The sequence below is a fragment of the Balaenoptera acutorostrata genome, chromosome 9, assembly GCF_949987535.1.
Source record: "Balaenoptera acutorostrata chromosome 9, mBalAcu1.1, whole genome shotgun sequence".
In the NCBI taxonomy this organism is placed as follows: domain Eukaryota; kingdom Metazoa; phylum Chordata; class Mammalia; order Artiodactyla; family Balaenopteridae; genus Balaenoptera; species Balaenoptera acutorostrata.
In genome coordinates, this window is record NC_080072.1 from 89,711,038 (window position 1) to 89,731,885 (window position 20,848).

At 39.4% G+C, this 20,848-nt stretch overlaps 1 protein-coding gene across 10 annotated transcripts in view; it reads right to left on the minus strand.

Moving 5' to 3' along the window:
* Positions 1–1,500: 1,500 nt before the first annotated feature.
* DIXDC1 (DIX domain containing 1) overlaps positions 1,501–20,848 on the minus strand; it is a 75,377-nt gene continuing 56,029 nt past the window's right edge. For 8 of the 10 annotated variants that reach the window (XM_057553595.1, XM_057553596.1, XM_057553592.1 and 5 more), the window contains 8 exons: positions 20,315–20,407; positions 20,163–20,234; positions 19,410–19,499; positions 18,903–19,133; positions 18,319–18,385; positions 7,332–7,437; positions 6,286–6,394; positions 1,501–4,748 (listed from right to left, as the gene is read on the minus strand). In XM_057553595.1, coding sequence (XP_057409578.1) covers positions 4,668–4,748; positions 6,286–6,394; positions 7,332–7,437; positions 18,319–18,385; positions 18,903–19,133; positions 19,410–19,499; positions 20,163–20,234; positions 20,315–20,407 — 849 coding nt within the window. In that variant the 3' untranslated portion in view covers positions 1,501–4,667. The remainder of the gene's footprint in view (positions 4,749–6,285; positions 6,395–7,331; positions 7,438–18,318; positions 18,386–18,902; positions 19,134–19,409; positions 19,500–20,162; positions 20,235–20,314; positions 20,408–20,848) is intronic. The other 2 variants (XM_007172957.3, XM_007172959.2) reach the window with 1 other exon arrangement.

Genomic DNA, 20,848 nt, shown 5'->3' on the forward strand with positions numbered 1-20,848 from the left:
TGTGCACTTCCACTGCAGGCGGTGCAGGTTCAATGCCTGGCTGGGGAACTAAGATCCTGCATGCCCCACGGCGTGGCCAAAACATTAATAAAATAAAATAAAAATAGGAGTAGAGCAATTATATTGTACCATAATGTAAAACTACTTATGAGTAAAAACTGGAAGAAGCAACGTAAGAATAATTGTGATTAGTGAAAGGGCTTATACTGTAACTATAAATTGTTATAAAAATGTTAACGATTTTGAATTGGCTAAGATATCTTACTACAGTACTTCCACTGCATTTGAATAACGATCTAAATTACTTTATTTTTATTATTATTATTTTTTTTATAATAGGACTGCCTGCTTTCAGTTTATGTATGTATGTATGTATGTATGTATGGCTGCGTTTGGTCTTCGCTACTGCGCGCGGGCTTTCCCTAGTTGCGGTGAGCGGGGGCCACTCTTGCTGCGGAACACGGGCTCTAGGCACGCGGGCTTCAGCAGTTGTGGCACACGGGCTCAGTTGCTCCGCGGCACGTGGGATCCTCCTGGAACAGAGATCGAACCCGTGTCCCCTGCACTGGCAGGCAGACTCCCATCCACTGCGCCACCAGGGAGCCCCCCTAAATTACTTTAAATTAGTCTTTGTATGAGATGATCTTCAGTTTGCTGTTCAGTTACTTAGGTAGCCTTGCTTAAACCTTGTTTTGCATCTTTCAGTGCATAGCAAGTTTGCATTTCGAATATACTTTTTACAGGTGTAGCTAAATCATGAGAGGGCACAGATCAAACAGTCCAGGAGTGGTAAGTTTACCCCAGAGGTAAGCTAAGAATAATTAGGTTTGTCAAATCAGTCCTGAGACTTGTAGAATGATATTACTGATACAGAATGGGTTAGATGTAAAGAGGAATTAGTTGGTAGTGAAAGTTCTTTACATGTTTAATTTTAACATAATGATGGAATAACCGAATTAAAATGGCTTGTAATTAAATAGTTGAAAATATGTAATTGGAAGGCAAGTGAAAGCACCCAGGGCTAAAGATTTAGCTATATAAAACATTTAAAGTGATAAATGAAGGCTAAGTTTTAGGAACGCATCTTTCAAATTAATTTGGAAGTTCTGGTTCTTTTAAATACACATTCCTGAAAGCCTCTTGTTAATGTTTCTTCCTTTTGCATTAGAGACTGTTTTGTCATACAGTTTAGAGTCTTGGGTTCTTATTTGTTTGCACATTTATATATAATGTCAAAAGAAGTGCTACGTAAATGAATTTTCTTTGATAATATAGCCTATTGATATTTTGCACTTACATTAGAAATACCAATAGTAATATCTGTAGCAATAAAGTAATCCTTATCTCTCCAAGTAATCCTATTACTCCCCAAGTAATGAGTAAACATGCTACCAGGGAGGTCACTTGAGGAAATTTACTTTCACTAAATGTAAATGGCTTTCTTGATTAATTTCAGTCAGTAAACACAAGTGAAAATTATTAATGGTATTTAGTTTGCAAACTCCATTTTATTCATAGTTTGTTTCTGGGTTTTTTTAAAATTAGGTCACAAATCTGGCACATACAGACAGTTAAAACTGGTTATCACTTTGATAATCAGAAGCCTCTGGTATAACACAATCTTCATGAAAACGTAAAACAGAATACATGGTAATAATCTCTTTGAAAGCAATGGTTGCAAACATCCATGTTTCTAAGAAAATATAACTTTACATATATATTTTAAGCAAGCTATACCTCTTACATAAATTCAGACAATAGAAGGAGTGTGCAATCATAATGCTTATTTTATGGAAAAAATGAAAATTATTATTATTATGACCTAAATGGTTTTAAGTAATTAGAGTCCTCTTGGATTGAATACAGAGTATAAAGATATTTTCCTTAATTTACAACCATCCTGGTCAAAAAGAGCTGGAAAGTTGGTCAGTAAGCAGCATTGATATTACCAGGTAAGTTTAACCTAAATTCTTTAGGTAGAAATTGTAAAGTGTTCCAATTCCAGCTACTTTAGTTAACTGAGTGAGAACAGTCTTCAGTTTTTAAATGAAGACTGTTTAAGGAATTGAGCTTTTTACTAACTTAGTTTTTATGAGAGGGTCATTTTTTAAATCAGGTTTAGAGATTATTTCGTGGACTTTAAACATTCTAGTTCCTTAGTTTTCTCAAAGAAAGAGAACTTCAGCAGTAGCAGGATGGACTATCCCACACAAATGCCAGAAGGGGGCAATAGTCTGAATAAGTCAAAAGGCCCCCTAGTGTATCAAATAGGAAACAATTCAAACCAGAATGAACCAATGCACACTCCGCCTAGAAGGGTCCTCTGTTTAGAAACTGGAATGAGGATTACCAACACATTTTACACAAACACTCTGGTGTGCCATCCTGTAATGGGGGTGCTTAGTTATCACCCGTGGCATATGAGATTAATGAGCTATTAATTCAACTTAAGCTTTCTAAGGAGGCACTAAGGCCATGCAGCTCCTTTTCCAAAAGACAGAGAGATAAAAGACAAAGAAGGTAGAGGACTCTGAAAATTTTCTGATTTAATTTTCTCTGAAAAGTTAAATTCTACATAATAGTAAGAATGTTTGCTGAAAGAAAACTGACAAGTAAAACTGATTTAAGCGACAGACATTCAAGATAAATTGTACTGAAAATACAATAACAAATTTTGGCCTGATAACCCTCATGCTGTCTTATAGCAAAACACTAAAATTCATGCAACAGAGAAACTGGTGACATGAGGACTTCTTCTCCAGACTTCCTGGGGGTGGGGGGGAGGCTGGGGGGAATGGAGAATATACTGTTTTCTTCTGTTTGCTTTCATAATGAATTATTCTTGCTTGTAAATGACTTTCCCAAATTTTCCCAGTCATTTCTGATGAGAAATCATTCTTCAGTAGGAGGAGACCAGGTAAACTTACACGAAAGACATCAGGTGTCTTTTGAGTTCCTTCTGTCAGCTAGAGGAGCCATCAAATAGGTTCCGTAAAACTAACTCCATAACTAAAATGGCTGGTAGAACTGGAACAGGAGTAATCTGTCATTAGTATACTTGTAATAAAATAAAGCTTGTTCTGAAACCACAAGGGCTGGTAAGAAGAGCCTGTATAAAAGCAACTGGGTTCTCTAGAAAATGGATACAGTATACAGAATGTGAGAATATACAGAACTCTCACTCAAGTTATAAAAATAGACATGGTTCTTGGACAAAAAGCAAATGAGTAGAAAAGAATTCTCCAAACATGAACTTAAAGACACATCTGTATAAAACAACAAAATGTCATCTCAGAGCTCCGATCAGTCGTCTGTTGAAATGGCTGAAAAGGGGAGATGAACTAGAGACAGACAGGTCAAGAACCCACAGCTGATCTGTCTGAGTCTTCTGGTTGGCAGTGTACACTGGTGATCACAGGCAGACAGACTGATATATATGTATATATCTGATTGGTTGATGGTGCTTGGTGAATGAATGAGAAAACTCAAGATATAAAGTAATCTCTGAAAGTTTAAATCTTTTAGCTTCTACACTTGACAGTGTTGCACATGAGAAAGGATTCTAGGTGTTATCACCCAGAATCAACCCTGCCATTCACAACTCATGCTCCATGCCCCCATGGTTTCTATTGTGGCCAAAGGATCAGCCTAGACTAAATATATAATAGAAAATAACTCTGGTTTTGAAATGAAGAGGGGTAGACCAATAACTCGTGCTCAGTACTTATAAATCACAAATACTGAAACTAATGGTCTGTTTCCTTTTGACTGCAAAGGAGATGCCATGAGCTAAAGAAAGTCATGAGAGAAAGTCAAGAAGACATGGGTAGCAGCACCTTTCCATACCCGCCTGGATTTGAAAGGAGACTTTCACTCCTTACTCCTTTCAAACACAAAGTTCATCAGTTGGAAGGGGAAAAAAATGGCTCTAAAGTTAAAGAGTCCCCAGAGAAAATGAGCAGTACATGAAATATGCCCTCTGTGGGCTAAAGGACAAGTTGCAAAACCAGTTAAGACACAAGAGGCAGCCCAAGGTCTTACTTAACTATGGTTTTAGCGTAGTATATAGCACAATATGGGCAGCCCTTTTTCAATCCATTCAACAATTCAGCACCATCCATGTCCAGTCCAAAAAATTCCTGAAGAGTGGGCTTTCATCTCTGGTACCACCTTACGAGTTATTCTTGGTTTGCAATAGCTGCAAAGAAGCAAAAAAGCTGGTACCTTCACCTTGTCTGTGAGTACAAATGCTGGGACTCTGATTGCTGCAACCACTGAGGCCAATTAAAATAATACTGTAACACACAGGAGTGATACATCCAGTTCCCAGGTTCCAGATAGTAGCAGCCATGCCCATATAGGAGTGGGATCATCCATCCCCACTAGTTAAGGCCTTCGGTTTGTTGTCCTCAGAGTAGAATAAAACACTGTGTTCCCACGGACAAGGAGCTCCACAAGAACCCATGGTCTACTTTTGGACAGGGACTTTAAGTACCACACGTGCCAGGCACAGAAACAGGACTGGCCTATGGCTGTCACACTTGGAGAAGCTTCTGTTTTGGCAGCACAAACTAAAAACTTCGTAGTGTATCCTGGTTTTAGTCCTCTCTCCTGAGTGAAGCAGCCAGGGACTGCCGAGTTCCACAAGCCCTCAATCTAATACAGCATTAATTCTCTCCATGGTCTTCTTCCACCCAGGCTACAATTTTCCCTTCCCATCCAGGGATGGCATCATCATCGTGGAAAACCTAGAGAAAGAAAAAAAGCCACCATGAAAAAATTATAAGATAGGGAGTCTCACTAAACATCTGTGGTTGATAAAAAGAAGATCTCAGACATAAAGGATAAAAAAGTATAGAGGAAAGCCTTGAGTTAGAGCCTATGTCCCTTTGGTTTTGTCCCCAAAGTTATAACTGGTAAAAAAAATATATATATAGTTGATCCTTGAACAACACAGCGGTTAGAGACACTGCCCGCCCCCCTCCCTGCCCTGGCCCTGTGCAGTCAGAAATCCACATATAACTTCACGGTCGGCCCTCCGTATACACAGTTCTGCATCCTCAGATTCAACCAGCTGCTGATTGTGTAATACTGTAGTAGGTATTTATTGAAAAGCGTCTGTATATAAGTGGATCCATGCAGTTCAAACTCATAATGTTCAAAGGTCAACTCTGTATGTGTGTATATATATGTATGCCTTATATATCCTTCGTTCCGCATCTATGAAATGGTTAAAGCATCCCTCTAATACTGCTTTGCTCATAGAGGTTTATAAGAATTAATAAATTACTAACCATAGAGCACTCTGGGCTTCTCAAAAGAAAGCAGTACTATAAGCATTTAAAAAATGAGAAAGGGGAAAATTTTGGCCCGAAGCATTGTAAAGAAAGGGTTAGAATGAAGACCAATCTTAGCATGTGTGCATGCAGTTCTTTTCATTCATTCATTCAGTTCATTTCCTAAGCCACTAATAAATAGAAAGGGTTATTAAAACATTTCAGTGAGAAAATCTTTTTTTTTTTTTTTTTTGGCTGCACCACGCAGCATGCAGAATCTTAGTTCCCCGACCAGGGATCGAACCTGTGCCTCCTGCAGTAGAAGTGAGGAGTCTTAACAACTGGACCGCCAGGGAAGTCCAGGAAATCTTTACAAAATAAAATATTGGCTTTTCCAACCGTTTTCATTCTGTAACCACTATGAGAGCACTCGTAATACGTCATGACTCAGAACTCTCTTTCAAAAAAAAAAAAAAAAAGGTCTGTTTTTGGCAGATGAATTATAAAGAGAAGTGTAAGCTAAGAAAATAGTCAAGGAGTTGAGAATAAGCATAGATGACTTTGCAGAATTTCCTCATTTTCATTATATGAGAAACTACCACCACAATATACAGTTTCATATATTCATGACAGTTTGTTTATTTTGCTCTACATAGGAAGCAGAAAGTTTTCTAAGGTTTGGCTACAGATAGAAAAGAGACTCCAAAGCCAAGCTTTTGTTCAATGTAGGTTCTTTATTTTCCCTAACAAAACTTTTTCCTTTTTAAAATAAAAATTCTATCCAAGTTTGATCAGAGTGATTAAGACCTTGAACTAAAGAAGCTATCAACTTCTTGGGCCGTTCCCTGAAACTTCTCAGTCTAGAGTAATCAACTGGTCGGAGGCACTGGGAAACTCCTCTGACCTGGTTAGGGAACTGAGGTACTTCTGGGTACTAGTCCTTGAGTAGAAGTCTTTGGGGTTCAAGAACAACCAACAATACCACCCAGACTCCCTGTGGATTCTGTACCTCCTCCTTGACAGTGCCAAACTCAGGATCCAGTGCTTTGAAGTGATACCGATGATTTCCCTCCCGGTCAATAGCTGCTTTAAAATCCTTCAGTGTGACCTCCCCCAACCTGCAACAAAAAGAGAGAACACTAAAATAGACTGTTTATCAGTAGGTTGGAAAGATAAGATGTTAGCTTTAAATCCAGGCCCCTGCCAAAGTCTCTGGAGGCAGAAACAGCGTGGCCTTGTTAGGTCACCACCCTTGATAACCCAGACGATTCTGAAACAGCAGAAGTTAGGGAGCCAGTCACTATTAGGGAATGAAAATGGCATTACAAATGGGTTGATCTGAGAATTTAAAATAGATTTATTGCTTTGGCAGCAGCCAAATTCCTTTTTTTCTGTTTTACTCTGAAAATAAGACACAAAGTCTCTGAAATCTAATTTGTTAAACTATCAATATGTCTAAATTCTCTTGATTTCCTTCTTTGCAACAATTCCATTTCTATAGGCTGGTAGAATTAAATCAAGTATCACCATCTGTGCTTCAGAAAGCTCCCCTCTAACACAAACCAAGCAAGACTCTATGGGAAAGGGAAATCTTATCACCTCTCTCAGCAGTTGGTTCCAGAGTTTAAAAATCTTTATTTCAAAGCCATTTACCTTAGAAGGGAGTATATTAACGGAGTGTTTGAAGGTTTTTAACATGAATTCTGCATAGGTTAGCTGCAGTCATCAAATAGTAACAAAGATCAATGAGTAATAAGTAGTCCTGGAATGCCAGGCTGTAATCCAAAGCTATCAGCAGAAGCTATTTTGAACACTTAAAAAACTGTTATTCCTAACTTGGAGCATCTTTGCATATCAGGATTGGAAGCACTATTATTGTGTCTGTACCTTGTAATGCCACTGGTTAGTGGTGAAACTAGAACTTGAATCTCTATCTCCTGTGCCCTTCTCACTACACTGCTTCTCGAACACCTTACAGCTGGTTAGATGGGCAGTAACTAATGATTCTGCCTTCCTGTCCTTTTTAAAGGAGAAATAATGATCCCAGAATCTCACCTCTTTGGTATATTGACCATGAAGGGCGTAAGTGACCGGTCAGTGAAATAGAGCACCTTCGTGCAGGCGCTGCTGACAGTCGGAGAGCTCTGTGAGTGAGGCAACTCTGCAATCAGAGAGAGACTTTGTGGTCAGAACATTCAATTCGCTTCCAACAACCCATCATTTCTAGTTTATTCAAAATGTCCTAGGAGAATGAAGCTGCCTGAGGTCATAGCACAGTTTTCACACTCTTGCCAAACACCTTGTCCACAGGGTGTGTGACCCACAGGAGGTCACCACTGGGGCCACTAAGACAAGAGGTGCTTCGGACATGGATGCTATCACAAGGACCATCATTTCTCACCCGTCCCAGCTGATTCTAGCAGGGGAACAGCAACTGTTCTGACAGGCACTGTTGCCAAGAGTCAAAAGAGGTCAGAGAAGCCAGGCAAGATTTCAGCTAGGGCAGAATGGACACACAGCAGGAGCTGCAGAAGGCACTGGGAAACTCCTCTGGGAAACTGACCTGCGGAGGTCAGTGGTAGAGAATGCACATGCACTTCATGAAAAGACAAATGATTAGGAACAAGAAACACAGGAGCAAAGTAACCGTAGAAACTCAGATTCCAAGAGGCCTTATATTTCCAGTCTAAAAGGCAAAAAGTCTACTTTTATCCCTTAGCTACATAGGATCTGTATGTGTTGGTCCCCGTGGTTGTTTTTTTTTTTTTTTTTTAATAAATTTATTTATTTTTGGCTGCGTTGGGTCTTCATTGCTGCGTGCAGGCTTTCTCTAGTTGCGGTGAGTGGGAGCTACTCTTTGTTGCCATGCGTGGGCTTCTCATTGGAATGGCTTCTCTTGTTGCGGAGCACGGGCTCTAGGCTCGCGGGCTCAGTAGTTGTGCCTCCCAGGCTCTAGAGCACAGGCTCAGTAGTTGTGGCGCCCGGGCTTAGTTGCTCTGCGGCATGTGGGATCTTCCCCGACCAGGACTCAAACCCATGTCCCCTGCACTGGCAGGCGGATTCTTCACCACTGCTCCACCAGGGAAGCCCGGTCCCCGTGGTTTTTAACTCAAATTTCTTAATCCATATCTTGTCTCTATTCTTTGTATAGGTACTTATGGAAAAATTTAATCAACGAGTTATTTGTGATTATGACTTTAAGAGAATAGAAGAAAAGACCAATTAAAAACTTTTATCACAAGGACCAAAAACAATAATTAAACTTTTATTAAAATATCTCCTGCAATTCCAGCTACATGTTTTCTTCATTTATTCTAGGCATTGATCCCAAACAAACAGGCAGCCACCAGAGAGCAGTTCTAGGAAGGGGTTTTTTGGTTTTTTGGTTTTTGTTTTTGATTTTTTGGCCGCACAGCGTGGCTTGTGGGATCTTAATTCCCCAACCAGGGATCAAAACAGGGCCCTTGGCATTGAAAGGTTGGAGTCTTAACCACTGGACGGCCAGGGAATTCCCTAGGAAGGGGTTTAAAATAAGGAAGTAGGAGGGATGAATAATACAGGAGAGAAAGACAAGGGAACATTCTCTCTTTGCACCGCAATCAATCAGTTTTCAGAATTTTTTTCAAAGAATGCCAATTATTGAAACCTACATGCCACGATGTTCCTTTGACTCCAGCACCTAGAACAGGGCCTGGCACACACTGGCTTTTTAATAAAATAAAATATTCACTTTTATCATTAAATTTATGATTGATCCTTTCACTCATTCATTCAACAAACATTTATTGAGCACTTACCATGCACTAGATTTTGAGAATATAAAATTAATTATATGTCTCTGACCTCAAAGATTTCACAGTCCAGTATAGATGACAGGTATGATAATAAATAATTACAGTACACTAAAATCAGATTGGTACAAACTGCACAAGAAGACTGAAGATGGAGTAGTTAATTCTACCTGGAAGAGGTCAGAAAGGTCCCATAGTTGGAGAATTGTTAAACAAAGCACCTAAAAAATATATCAGATACAGAAGTTGGAAAGGGCATTCCCAGAATGAAGGATACTTGTAAAGGCATGAAAAGGGATGGATCATGTATTTATAAAACTGAAAGTCAACTAGTAAGGCTGGAGTGTAAGTAATACATTGGGAAGTAATGGAAGATGAGGATAATAAAGTAAGCAGGGCCAGATCACAAACGACTCCGCCAGGCTAAGATGTTTAGATATTAGTCTTAAGCTCTGGGGAGATATTAAAAGGAAGTGATACAATCAGACTGGCATTTTAGAAAGGTCAGTCTAGCAGCAAGAATGGGTCTAGTATGGGTTGGATGGGACAAATTCTAGAAACAGTAATCCCATTAAGAGGCAATTAAAATAATCTGAAAGATGAGGAAGGGTAAGATATAGCCCTGGAGCTAGACAAGGGATGGATTTGAGAGACCTTTAGAAGGTAAAAGTCTTAGTACTTTGGATATAGTTGAACATCAAGATAAAAGGGAAAGGGAAAAATAACTAAGATTTATGATCTAGGAAAACAGATGCATGGTAGTTACCAGTACCTAAGATAGGGGAACAGAAGTGTCATCCATTTAAAATGTTTACTGGGTGCCTACTATGTATCAAGTACTAGAGATACAAAAATAAACTAGGTACAATTCCCACCCATTAAGGAGCTCAAAGTCTAGTGGGGTAAAATAGCAAAAGAGTTATAATATAATAAAATAAAATATGAAAATAATATTGCTATGGACTCAGTTGTGTCCTCCCCAAATTCATATGTTGAAGCCCTAGACTCCCATGTGACTGTATTACAGATAGGGCCTTTAAGGAGGGATTAAAGTTAAATTAGGTTATAAGAGTGGAGCCCTGATCCCATAGAACTGGTGCCCTTATAAGAAGAGGAAGAGACACCAGAGCGCTCTCTCTCCACCACGTGAAGACACAGCAGGTAGGCAACCATCTGCAAGCCAAGAAGAAAGCCCTCCTTCAGCAGAACCTGACCACAATGGCATCCTGATCTTGGGACTTCCAGCCTCCATAACTGTGAGAAAATAAATTTCTGTTGTTTAAGTCACTCAGTCTATGGTATTTTGTTATGGCAGCCCAAGCTGACCGACAAAATGTTATGTACACATTTTAGGTGAATTTGAAGGTAAGAGTATGTCAAATGCCACACAGAGGTCTAGTAGATAAAGACAGGTTTGGTAAAGAGGTCATTGATGACATTAGTGAGAAGAGTTTCAGGTGACTAATGAAGAAGGCTGAGTTGGATCACACAGACTTTTTAAGTAAAACAGAAAAAGATTAACGAGGGAAAAACAGTCTTACTCAACATTAACTCGTGTGATAAAATGATAATTGCTGTTTCAGGGTGACAATACTACAAAAATCATATACAAAAACCTCAGAGAATAAACGACCCAGAAACATAGCCTTGTGTATACATGTGTGTGTAAATTTAATACATGATTTTAAAAGGCATCACAAATCAGTTTTAGCTTTTAAGTTTAGGTTTATGATCCATTTGGAATTGATTTTTTGTATATGGTATGAGGTATGGGTCAATGTTCTTTTTCTGAATCATTTGTTGAAAAGCCTATCCTTTTGTCATCAAATAGTTTTTGCACTGTTGTTGAAAATCAACTGGCCAAATATAAGTAAGTCTATTTCTGAACTTTCTACTCTGTTCCAATGACCTATGTGTCTATCCATTCACCTATACTGCACTGTCTTGATTACTCTTTTTTTTTTTTTGATTACTCTAACTTTATAGTTAGTTTTGCAATCAGGTAGTGTGGCCCTTCAATTACTTTATTTTTTCTCAACTTTTTTTTCTTTGAACTATTCTAGTCTCATCCATATAAATTTTAGTATCAGCTTGTTTATATCTACGAAAAGTCTGATAGGATTTTTATTAGAATTGCATGAAGCTATAGATCATTTGGGGAGAATGAACCATCTTCACAATGTTGAGCTATGTTTTCCCCATCAAACAAGGCTGCTTCCCAATTAATATGATGCTGATAAACAATAATTTTGTAAGTGGTAAAAAGCTATGTAATAAAAACCAGATTATTTTAAAAATCTATCATCTCCCTTGTTTCTATTTGTTCCATGTTTTTTGTTCCTTTTCTCTCTTTTTTTTTTTTTTTTAGAAATTCACGTTCTTATTTATTGATTGATTGATTGATTGCTGTGTTGGGTCTTCGTTTCTGTGCGAGGGCTTTCTCTAGTTGTGGCAAGTGGGGACCACTCTTCATTGCGTTGCGCGGGCCTCTCACTATCGCGGCCTCTCTCGTTGCGGAGCATAGGCTCCAGACGCGCAGGCTCAGTAATTTGTGGCTCACGGGCCCAGTTGCTCCGCGGCATGCGGGATCCTCCCAGACCAGGGCTCGAACCCGTGTCCCCTGCATTGGCAGGCAGATTCTCAACCACTGCGCCACCAGGGAAGCCCCCCTTTTCTCTTTTATCCTCTTTTTCTCCTCGCCTTTGGAGTGTGTATGTGTGTATGTGTATGTATGTATATATATGTATATGTGTATGTATGTATATATATATGTATATACGTATGTGTACATGTATATATTTTGGTATTGTCTTCAAAGCCCAGTGTGTTTAGATTCTCAGTTTGGATACACCATTTCAACATGTAAACTATATTTTAAATAATGAGATATTTTACTTTTTTTCCTATTGGATTGGGTATTTTTACAATTCCTTTTTATCTCCACTATTAATTTTTTTATTTAATTCTTTAAAATTTAGTGGTCGCTCTTGGATTTAAATACACATCTTTAATTAGTCAGTCAGCTTTCAAATGATATTTACCGCATCACATGTAATGTAAGAACTACAGAAGTGACAACAGTAGAGTCCTAATTCCTCCATCCCAATCTCTGTATTATTGTCATACATTTTACTTTCACATATGGCATAAACCAGTAATACATCAATATATTTTTTGCTTTAAACAGCCTGTTATCTCTTAGAGCAATTAAAAATAAGGGGGGGAAGGTCCTTTATATTTACCTTCATTTTAACCACTTCTTTTTGCATCTCCTAGTTTCTTTCATATCACACTCTTCCTGTCTGATGAAATTCCTTTAACATTTCCTGCAGTGCAAGTCTGCTTGTAATGAATTCTCTTGGTTTTGTGTAAAAATATATATATACTCTCTAGCTACAGAATTCTAGCTTTTTATAGAATTCTAGTTTTTTTTCTTTCAGTACTTTAAAAATGTCCCCCCACTATCCTATAACTTGCAAGGTCTGATAAGAAATCTGTAATTCTCATCTTTGTTCTTCTGTATGTAATAATTTTCCCCCTCTCTGGTTACCTTCAAGATTTTCTCTTTTCTTTGATTTTCAGCAATTTGACTCTTTTGTTGTTGTTCTTGCTATTCATACTTCTTGGAATGCTCAGCACTTCTTGGATCTGTAGTGTGATGTTTTTAAGCATTTCTGGAAAATAATTGGCCTTTATCTCTTCAAATACTTCTTCTGCCCTGTTCTATCTCTTCTTGTTCAGGGATTCTAATTACTTGTATCCTGGTCCATTTGATATTGTCCCACAACTACTGGATGCTCTGGGTTGTTTGTTGTTTCCTCTCTCCTACTCTTTCTCTTTTTGTATTGCAGTTTGGGTAATTTCTATTGACCTATCTTCAAGTTCACTGATTCTTTCCTTAGCTGTGTTGAGTCTTCTGATGACCCTGATGAACCTGCTGAAGGCACACTTTTTTTTTTTTAATTAATTAATTTATTTATTTTTGGCTGCGTTGGGTCTTCGTTGCTGCACGTGAGCTTTCTCTAGTTGTGGTGAGTGGGGGCTACTCTTCATTGCAGTGCACAGGCGTCTCATTGTGGCAGCTTCTCTTGTTGCAGAGCATGGGCTCTAGGCGAGTGGGCTTCAGTAGTTGTGGCACACGGGCTCAGTAGTTGTGGCTCGGGGGCTCTAGAGTGCAGGCTCAGTAGTTGTGGCACAGGGGCTAGTTGCTCCGCAGCATGTGGGATCTTCCCAGAGCAGGGCTCGAACCCGTGTCCCCTGCGTTGGCAGGCAGATTCTTAACCACTGCACCACCAGGGAAGTCCCTGAAGGCACTCTTCATCTTTGTAATATTTATTTTTATTTCTAACATTCCATTTGACTCCTTTTCATAATTTCCATATCTTTGCTAAAATTCCTCACCTGTACATGCATTATATTAACATTTTTACTTCAGCCATTAACACAGTTTTTAAAAATTCCTTTTCTGATGGTTTCAACATCCTAGTCATATCTGAGTCTACTCTTGAATAGACGCTTATTGACTCTTGACAGTGGCTTATATTTTTCTTGCTCTTTGGATGCCTCATAATTTTTTATTGACTATCAGACATCATGTGTAAGACAGTAGAGACTAAGGTAAAAAAGGTTTATGTCTAGAAATGGGCACACTGCTTGTACTTCCCGGCCATTGGTGGGGACAGCTAAGCCAATCTAGTCAGGAATTGAGCTGGGATTGGGATTTTTGTTAAGGTTACTTTCAGCACGCCATCACCTTCAAATTTCTCTAGGGTTATGTTTAGGAAGGCAGCTGGTTTGCTGGAGGGTTTTTCCTCAATGTTCCTGCTCCACCCTCAACTTTAGACTTTGTGTGCCTGTGCCGTGTGAAGAGAAGTCAGTCTCTTCACACGTGTGCCCCTCCCACAGAGGCAGACTGCTATTGCTTCTTACCCGGTACTTGCTCATCTGGTGGTGAGGGATGAGGGGGGCTTCTCTGTTGTCATGATCCAACCTCAGTCTTGAGGGTGGGGCTTTCTCAGTGATCCTACTCTTTCCCCAATGGTAGGCAACCTCTACTGATCTGAGCCCAATACAGTTTCCTGCCACTCCCCTGGGGTACAGAGTGCTTTCATTCTATTTTCTTCCCCCTAGCTGAAATAGGTCTTCACCTTTGCCTGGGAAAGGGAGGGAGGGGCAACAGAATTTGCTGCCCTTTCTTAGTGGCTTAAGACTTTTGTTCTTTAAGGGACAAAGGTCCAGATGGGGCTTCACATTTTTCCAGCAGTGACAGGTGCTCCCCTCCTCTGGGCCTCCACCACCAAAACAGGTTTTCTCTAGACTCTGTTCCCACAACAAATCTTTGTCATAAGCACCCAAATGGAAGTCGATGGAAGAGTCAGCAAGTAGGTGCAAACTATTCTTGCATTCATGGCCCCCAGGGTTCCTATACTCTCTGCTCAGCCTTTCACAATTCATTAAAATCTTAGCTGTTTGTATGGTGGTCCCATCTTGCTCCTATGCTCTGCCACAAGTGAGCAAGTGCTGTATCCTATCTGTCCACTGAGGAACCTGTTTACATTTCTGGCTAGTTAGCCACCCTCTGATTTCATCTCTCTGATGGATTCAAGAAAGTTATGGTATTTTAGACTATTCAACCTTTTCTTTCTGTTAGCATAGGAACAAGGCTCCTTCCAGGTCTTTTTTAAAATTCACTTTTTAAAAATTGAGGTAAAATTCACAAAAGTCACCATTTTAACCATTTAAAGTGTACAATTCAGTGGCATTTAGTACATTCACAGTGTTGTGTAATCATCACTATCTAGTTCCAGAACATTTTCATTATCCTTAAAAGAAATCTTGTACCCATTAAACAGTCACTCCCTTCCTAATCCTGACATCTATCTAATCTACTCTACTTTCTGTCTCTATGGATTTTCCTATTCTGGACATTTCATATAAAAGGATCCATCCAAATTGTGCCCTTTTGTGTCTGGCATCTTTCACTTAACATTTTCAAGGTTCATCCATGTTGTAGCAGGTATCAGTACTTCATTCCTTTTTATGGCTGAATAATATTCCATCGTATGCATATATAAGAAATTGTTTATCCACTCATCAACTGATGGACATTTGGCTTGCTTCCACCTTTTAGCTGTTGTGAATAATTCTGCTATGAACATATGTGTACAAGTTTTCTTTTTTTGAACACTTGCTTTTAATTCTTTTGGGTATATACCTAGAAATGGAATTGCTAGGTCATATAGTAATTCTATGTTTAACTCTTTGAAGAGCCACTGAAGTGTTTTCTACAGTGGCTGTACCATTTTACATCCCCACCAGCAATGTATAAGGGTTCCAATTTCTCCACATCCTTACCAACAATTGTTATTTTCCATTTTTTTGGAACCACCTAGTAGGCATGAAATGGTATCTCACTCTAGTTTTGGTTTACATTTCTCTAATAACTAATGATTTTAAGCATATTTTCATGTGCTTATTGGTCAATTATTTATCTTCTTTAGGGAAATGTCTATTCAAGTCCTTTGCCCATTTGTTATCAGATTTTTCTGTCTTTTGTTATGAAGCTGTAAGAGTTCTTTATATATTGTTCATCCTAGGCCCTTATCAGATATATGATTTTCAAACATTTTCTCCTATTCTGGTTGTCTTTTCACTTTCTTGTTAATGTCCTTTGATGCAAAATAGTTTTCAGTTTTGATGAAGTCCAATTTTTCTATTTTTTTCATGCTTTTGATGTCTAAGAATCCAAGGTCATGAATATTCCCCCCTATATTCCCCCCTGTGTTTTCTTCTGAGAGCTTCATAGTTTTAACTCTTATGTTTAGGTCAATAATGCACTTTGAGTTAATTTTTGTACATGGTGTGAGGTAGGGGTCCAACTCTATTCTTTTGCATGTGTATATCAGTTGTCCCGACACCATTTATTGAAGATACTATTTGCTGGTCAAATGATCATAGATGTATGGGTTTTATCTGAACTCTCAATTCTATTCCACTAGTCTACTGTATTACTTTTTAAATAATTATTGTTGTTGTTTTTCCTTAAGAGTAAATGGCAAGACAGGACGTGGGTTCAGAGAGAAGATTACTCTTTTAGGAGATTTGACTGTAGTGAAAAGGAGAAAGAGCATAGCCTTGCATATCTCACATGCCACACGCAACACCAGATTATTTGCATATAATATTGTATTTAATGCTCATAATCCTTCACGATTATCTCCATTACATAAATGTGAAAACTAAAATACATTAATTAATAGTCTTGCCCATGATATACTCTGCTGATAGCTACAAGTGCATCCCAGATCTGTTTGATTCTATACTCCATCTTTTTCCCACTCTATTGTTTTGTGTCCAGTTTTGCACATGAGTTTGAAGTGCCTTTCAATCTACAGAGATATCCAGTTGGCATTCAAAAATATAGGCCTGAAGCTCAGAAAAGGTTTGGAGTTAGAGATGAAAGTTTAAGAATAATTGGCACACAAGAGTAGTTGAAGCCATGGAAGTAGAAGGGATCACCTATAAAGAATATGAGACCTAAGTCTAGACCTTAGTGGAATCTCAGGGCACATTCAAGGGTTAGACAGAGAAGGAGAAGAAGAGGAGGTTGTATCTAGTTCATGAGACTACAATCCAGTGAGGGAAAGTACCAAGTCCATCTTGTTCATCTCTATACCTCCAGTGTCTAACAAGGGTGCTACATAATGAATGCTCAGTAAATATCCGTTGAATGAATAACTGGTTGGTAGTGAAGTTAAAGGAGAAAAATGTTTCCAGAAGAAGACTGTTCAAGAATAGTAAATGCTTTTAAAAAGTCTATGGAAGATAAGCTATGAAAAGTAACCACTTTGATTAGGCAACGAGAAAGTCAACAGTGATCCAACAAAAAGAACACTAAGTGGAGTAACTGAGTAAAAGTCCAACTAGTAGATTAAGAATTGAATGGGAAGTAAGGATGAAAAAAGAGCAATTGCAGACTATTCTTTCAAGAAGTTTGACATAGGGGAATAAGAGAAGTAAGCCAGTAGCTAGAGGGCTAGCAAGTTACACAAGTGTTTGTATTTCTAGATAAGAGACATTTCAGCTTATTTGTAAATATAGATATTAGATTAACACCCTAGTTTATAAGAAGCTCTGAATTTATTTGTAGTATTTTAAATAAGTAATTCATATACACAAGAGAATTATTGCAGGGAGGAAGAAATTTATTAGACGTCTGAAAAAGAATTTCCAAATATTTAGCCTACGTACACTGGCAGTTTACACTAACCTAAAGGAAGTACTGAAGAGGATAACAATAAAATAAAAACCCTGTCAAGAAAACAGAAATGACTGGGTCAAAACAATGTTAGAAAAAGAAACTGAAACTAATCTTGGTACTAACATAATCTGTTTCATTCCCAGTGTAAAGGTCTCATTCAAGAGGAAAAGATATCTGGAGGCTTGAGAATGCTATCTTATCTACTCTACAAAAAAAATTTTACCTTTCATATTTGTGCAAATGCTTTAAATGTTTTACTTTAGATTTTGTTTATTAATGTGGTTTTAAAAATTATATATTTAACATATAAATCTGGTATGGTCAGCCTTTAACTATTTGGTTTTTATAAATTATTATTTAGATACTTTTAGATTAGGCCTGGGTAAACTATAAAAGGTAAGAAAATGTGAATGCTATTAGACCAAAAGGTAAGATACAAAGTAAAATAGAAATTACTAGGCAGGGTAGATTTCCAACCTGTCAGAATTAACAAGGCAAAAAGATGTAATGAGTGGGCACAGGGCAGGTTAAAACAAACTGAATGACCAATGCACTCAAAGTTTTAATGAAAGTCCACAAAGAAATTAAACTTCTTGCCTCTAGGAAGAACTGGAAATTTTCTGTGCTATTTGGAACTTTAGGGTGATTTGTATGTGTGTTTGTTTTTTAATATTTTGCTTTGCTTGGTGTAACTATTTTGAGCTTGTATATTTCCAAAGATATTTTATTTAAGATATTTTAGCCTCTCTGAATCAGCAGCACCTTGCACGTGGCCAAATGGTACTTGGGGTAATGGTGGTGGTGATGATGATGTTATGGGTCTTCACAGTCCTAGAAATAACTCAATTCTAGTATTGCTATAGAAACAACATATTACAAGAGTGAAGTACTACAAGAAAAACTCTATTCCCAAAATATCAGTAGCATAAAAAATACTAAGTTTCTGATCTAATATGCTAGGAGTCCTTACTGAGCAATAATGAGTACTTACTTGAATTAGGGGGCCAGGACTCCCGGTATTCACTAACTGCTTGAGTTCTGGGTGACTTGCCCCGAACCTGGGGAGCCACACAAAAATCACAAGAGTTATAATCAGTGGGAGAATTCAACCAAGAAATTTAAATCCTAAAAGTGCACCTAAAATATATGCTTTTCTACCACCTCTTTTTCCACAGTATATAAAATTGGACATGTTTATCCTAACAATAAAAATGTACATTTATAAAAAGCTTTTTAGTTTCCAAAGTTTTCCCCATATATTTCCCATATATAATGCCAAGTTCATTCGGGGGGGAAGAGGACAGAGAATAAGCAGTAAAGGGACACCTGTGGGTCAAGAACCACAATTCCTTAGACAGTTACACAGTTGCCAAGAGCAAGAGTTACCCATGAACTCCCTCCCTGGACTGTCATACCATGATGAACAATCAGCTCCCCAGAGAGGAAAACCAGAGAGAAAAGCAACTGCAACCTGCAGCAGGGTCTTATATCTTAGCACTGCCTTCATCTGCATTAAAATTGATAAGGCCAAGCTTCTTTGGGGGAATAAGAGAAACACCACCGAAAGAGGGTTACCCTTCTGTCCTGTTTCCTCTGGGTCTCCATGGCGTGCAGGCGTTCCATGAGGCTGGAGATGCCCTGCTCCAGGCTGTCGATGGTGTGGTGCTGAGGGTCGTGGCCACTGAAGCTGTTGCGCAGGCTGCGGAGGGCATCCCGAACAAGCTGCAGGTCGCTGCTCTGTGGGCAGAAACGGGGTGCTGCTGGCACGGCACGCTGCCATTCATTAACCACATCCCAGCTGCTGGGCTTAAGAAGATACAGGGGAGAGGTTTCCAGAAGAGATCTTTTATTTTTGAGGGAGGAGGTGTAAACTGTAGAAAATTTTCCTCCACAGATACAAGCCCACCGTTTGCCCACTAACTCTTAATTTTGGATAGCAAGTGCCTCACAACTTTACACACCCAACAGATGCAAGAATTGGGGAATGGGGATATGAAAGGCCTACTCCACTGGCCATGGCTAGGGTACTCTTCTAGTTTTGGCTGGAAGTGGCAAGTCTGTACGCAAATCCTAAGCACCTACCCCTCTGTGAGTGACTGAAGCAGCTCCTTTTCCTGCCACTGGAAGGAGAAAACCATTGCTTTGAGGGTTGTGACTGCTGCAGTGGGTCACCTATAGCGGCAAGAAGAAATGATGCTTGTATAATAGAGAATTCCAAAGTGAGATGTCCCGCCTTATTTTTCCTCTTTACACTGGTCACCTCCTGACACAGTGCAGAGATTTTTTTCCCTTTTGTTCACTGCTATATCACCAATACTTGACACTCAGAAGGCACTGCTGAATGCAGAGTGAACAAAATGAAAACCTCCCCTGGAGGCCCCAACCTAGCCCCTGCCTGGCCCCTGGAGGGCCTGAGAATGCTGTTCCAGCATCTCCTGCCTTTGCTTCAGTAATAGGAAAAAAAAAAAAAAGAACAATGACTAGTATTTTTTGAGCCTAACTCTGTGCCAGGTGGATCTACCAGGACTGTGTTTAGTAACTTAATGGGTTATCTTATGTACTCTTCATAATGACAGAGAAGGCCACTGTCATTTTCCAGATGAACGTTATTTCTAAGGTTCAAAAGCGAAGCAAATGGAGGTACACAATGGTAAGAAAGTAATAAAGCTGGAATCTGAAACCAGACTTTCTTATCCCAGAACCCGCACTTGTAACCGCCTCGCCAAATCGCCTCCTGACAAACTGACCTGCGTGTTGGTTCAGCCCTGAGTCGATAACAGAATCTCCCTCTTTGCCCTTGTAAACATGGGAGGGAGACCCCGAGTGCTAGGTTACCTCCTCTGCCTCTCTTTTCATACAGTGAGCCAAAAGGACGTCTTTGTGTTCCAGCTCCCGTTCCAGATCCACCTGCAAATCAGACACTCCATCAGAAAAGGACTTGTTCGGGTCACAGGGGCAGTAAAGTCAGTGGCAGAACGTGTCCCCACCTGCTGGTAACTGGCCTCAGAGAGCTTCCGAAGTGCTTCCTCCAACTTGGCCTGGTACTGCTTCAGGAGGCGGTCCTTCTGCCCCAGTTCTTTCTGCAACAGAGACACAGCCTTCAGATGCACGGCAGAGCCAAGGACATCCAACGCTTCACCTGCTGTGATGCAGTTTCCACCTGAGGAAAGCAGAACCTCAGAGGGAACAGCCCTTTCCTCAAGCTGCACGGGAAGACGTCACATACCATGGGAGCCTCACACGGAGCAAAGGGTTCTGGGAAAGGGAAGGAGGACGGGAACTACCATTAGCAGGAGGACCACTGCGTGCCATCCATGCTAGAGGTAAAGGTTAAGACTGAAGTGCAGTTTCCAGACTCCTAGTTCTGTGTTCTTGTTCCTAGCCATGCTATCTACCTTCAGGGTTAGTGGATCAAGGGAACTCAGAAAAGGATTTCCTTGCAGAAAGCAAGGATGAGAACAGAGTACTTAAGTGCTGTTTGAACAACAGCAACAATAGGCTGTTCCCCAAAGGTCAGATGG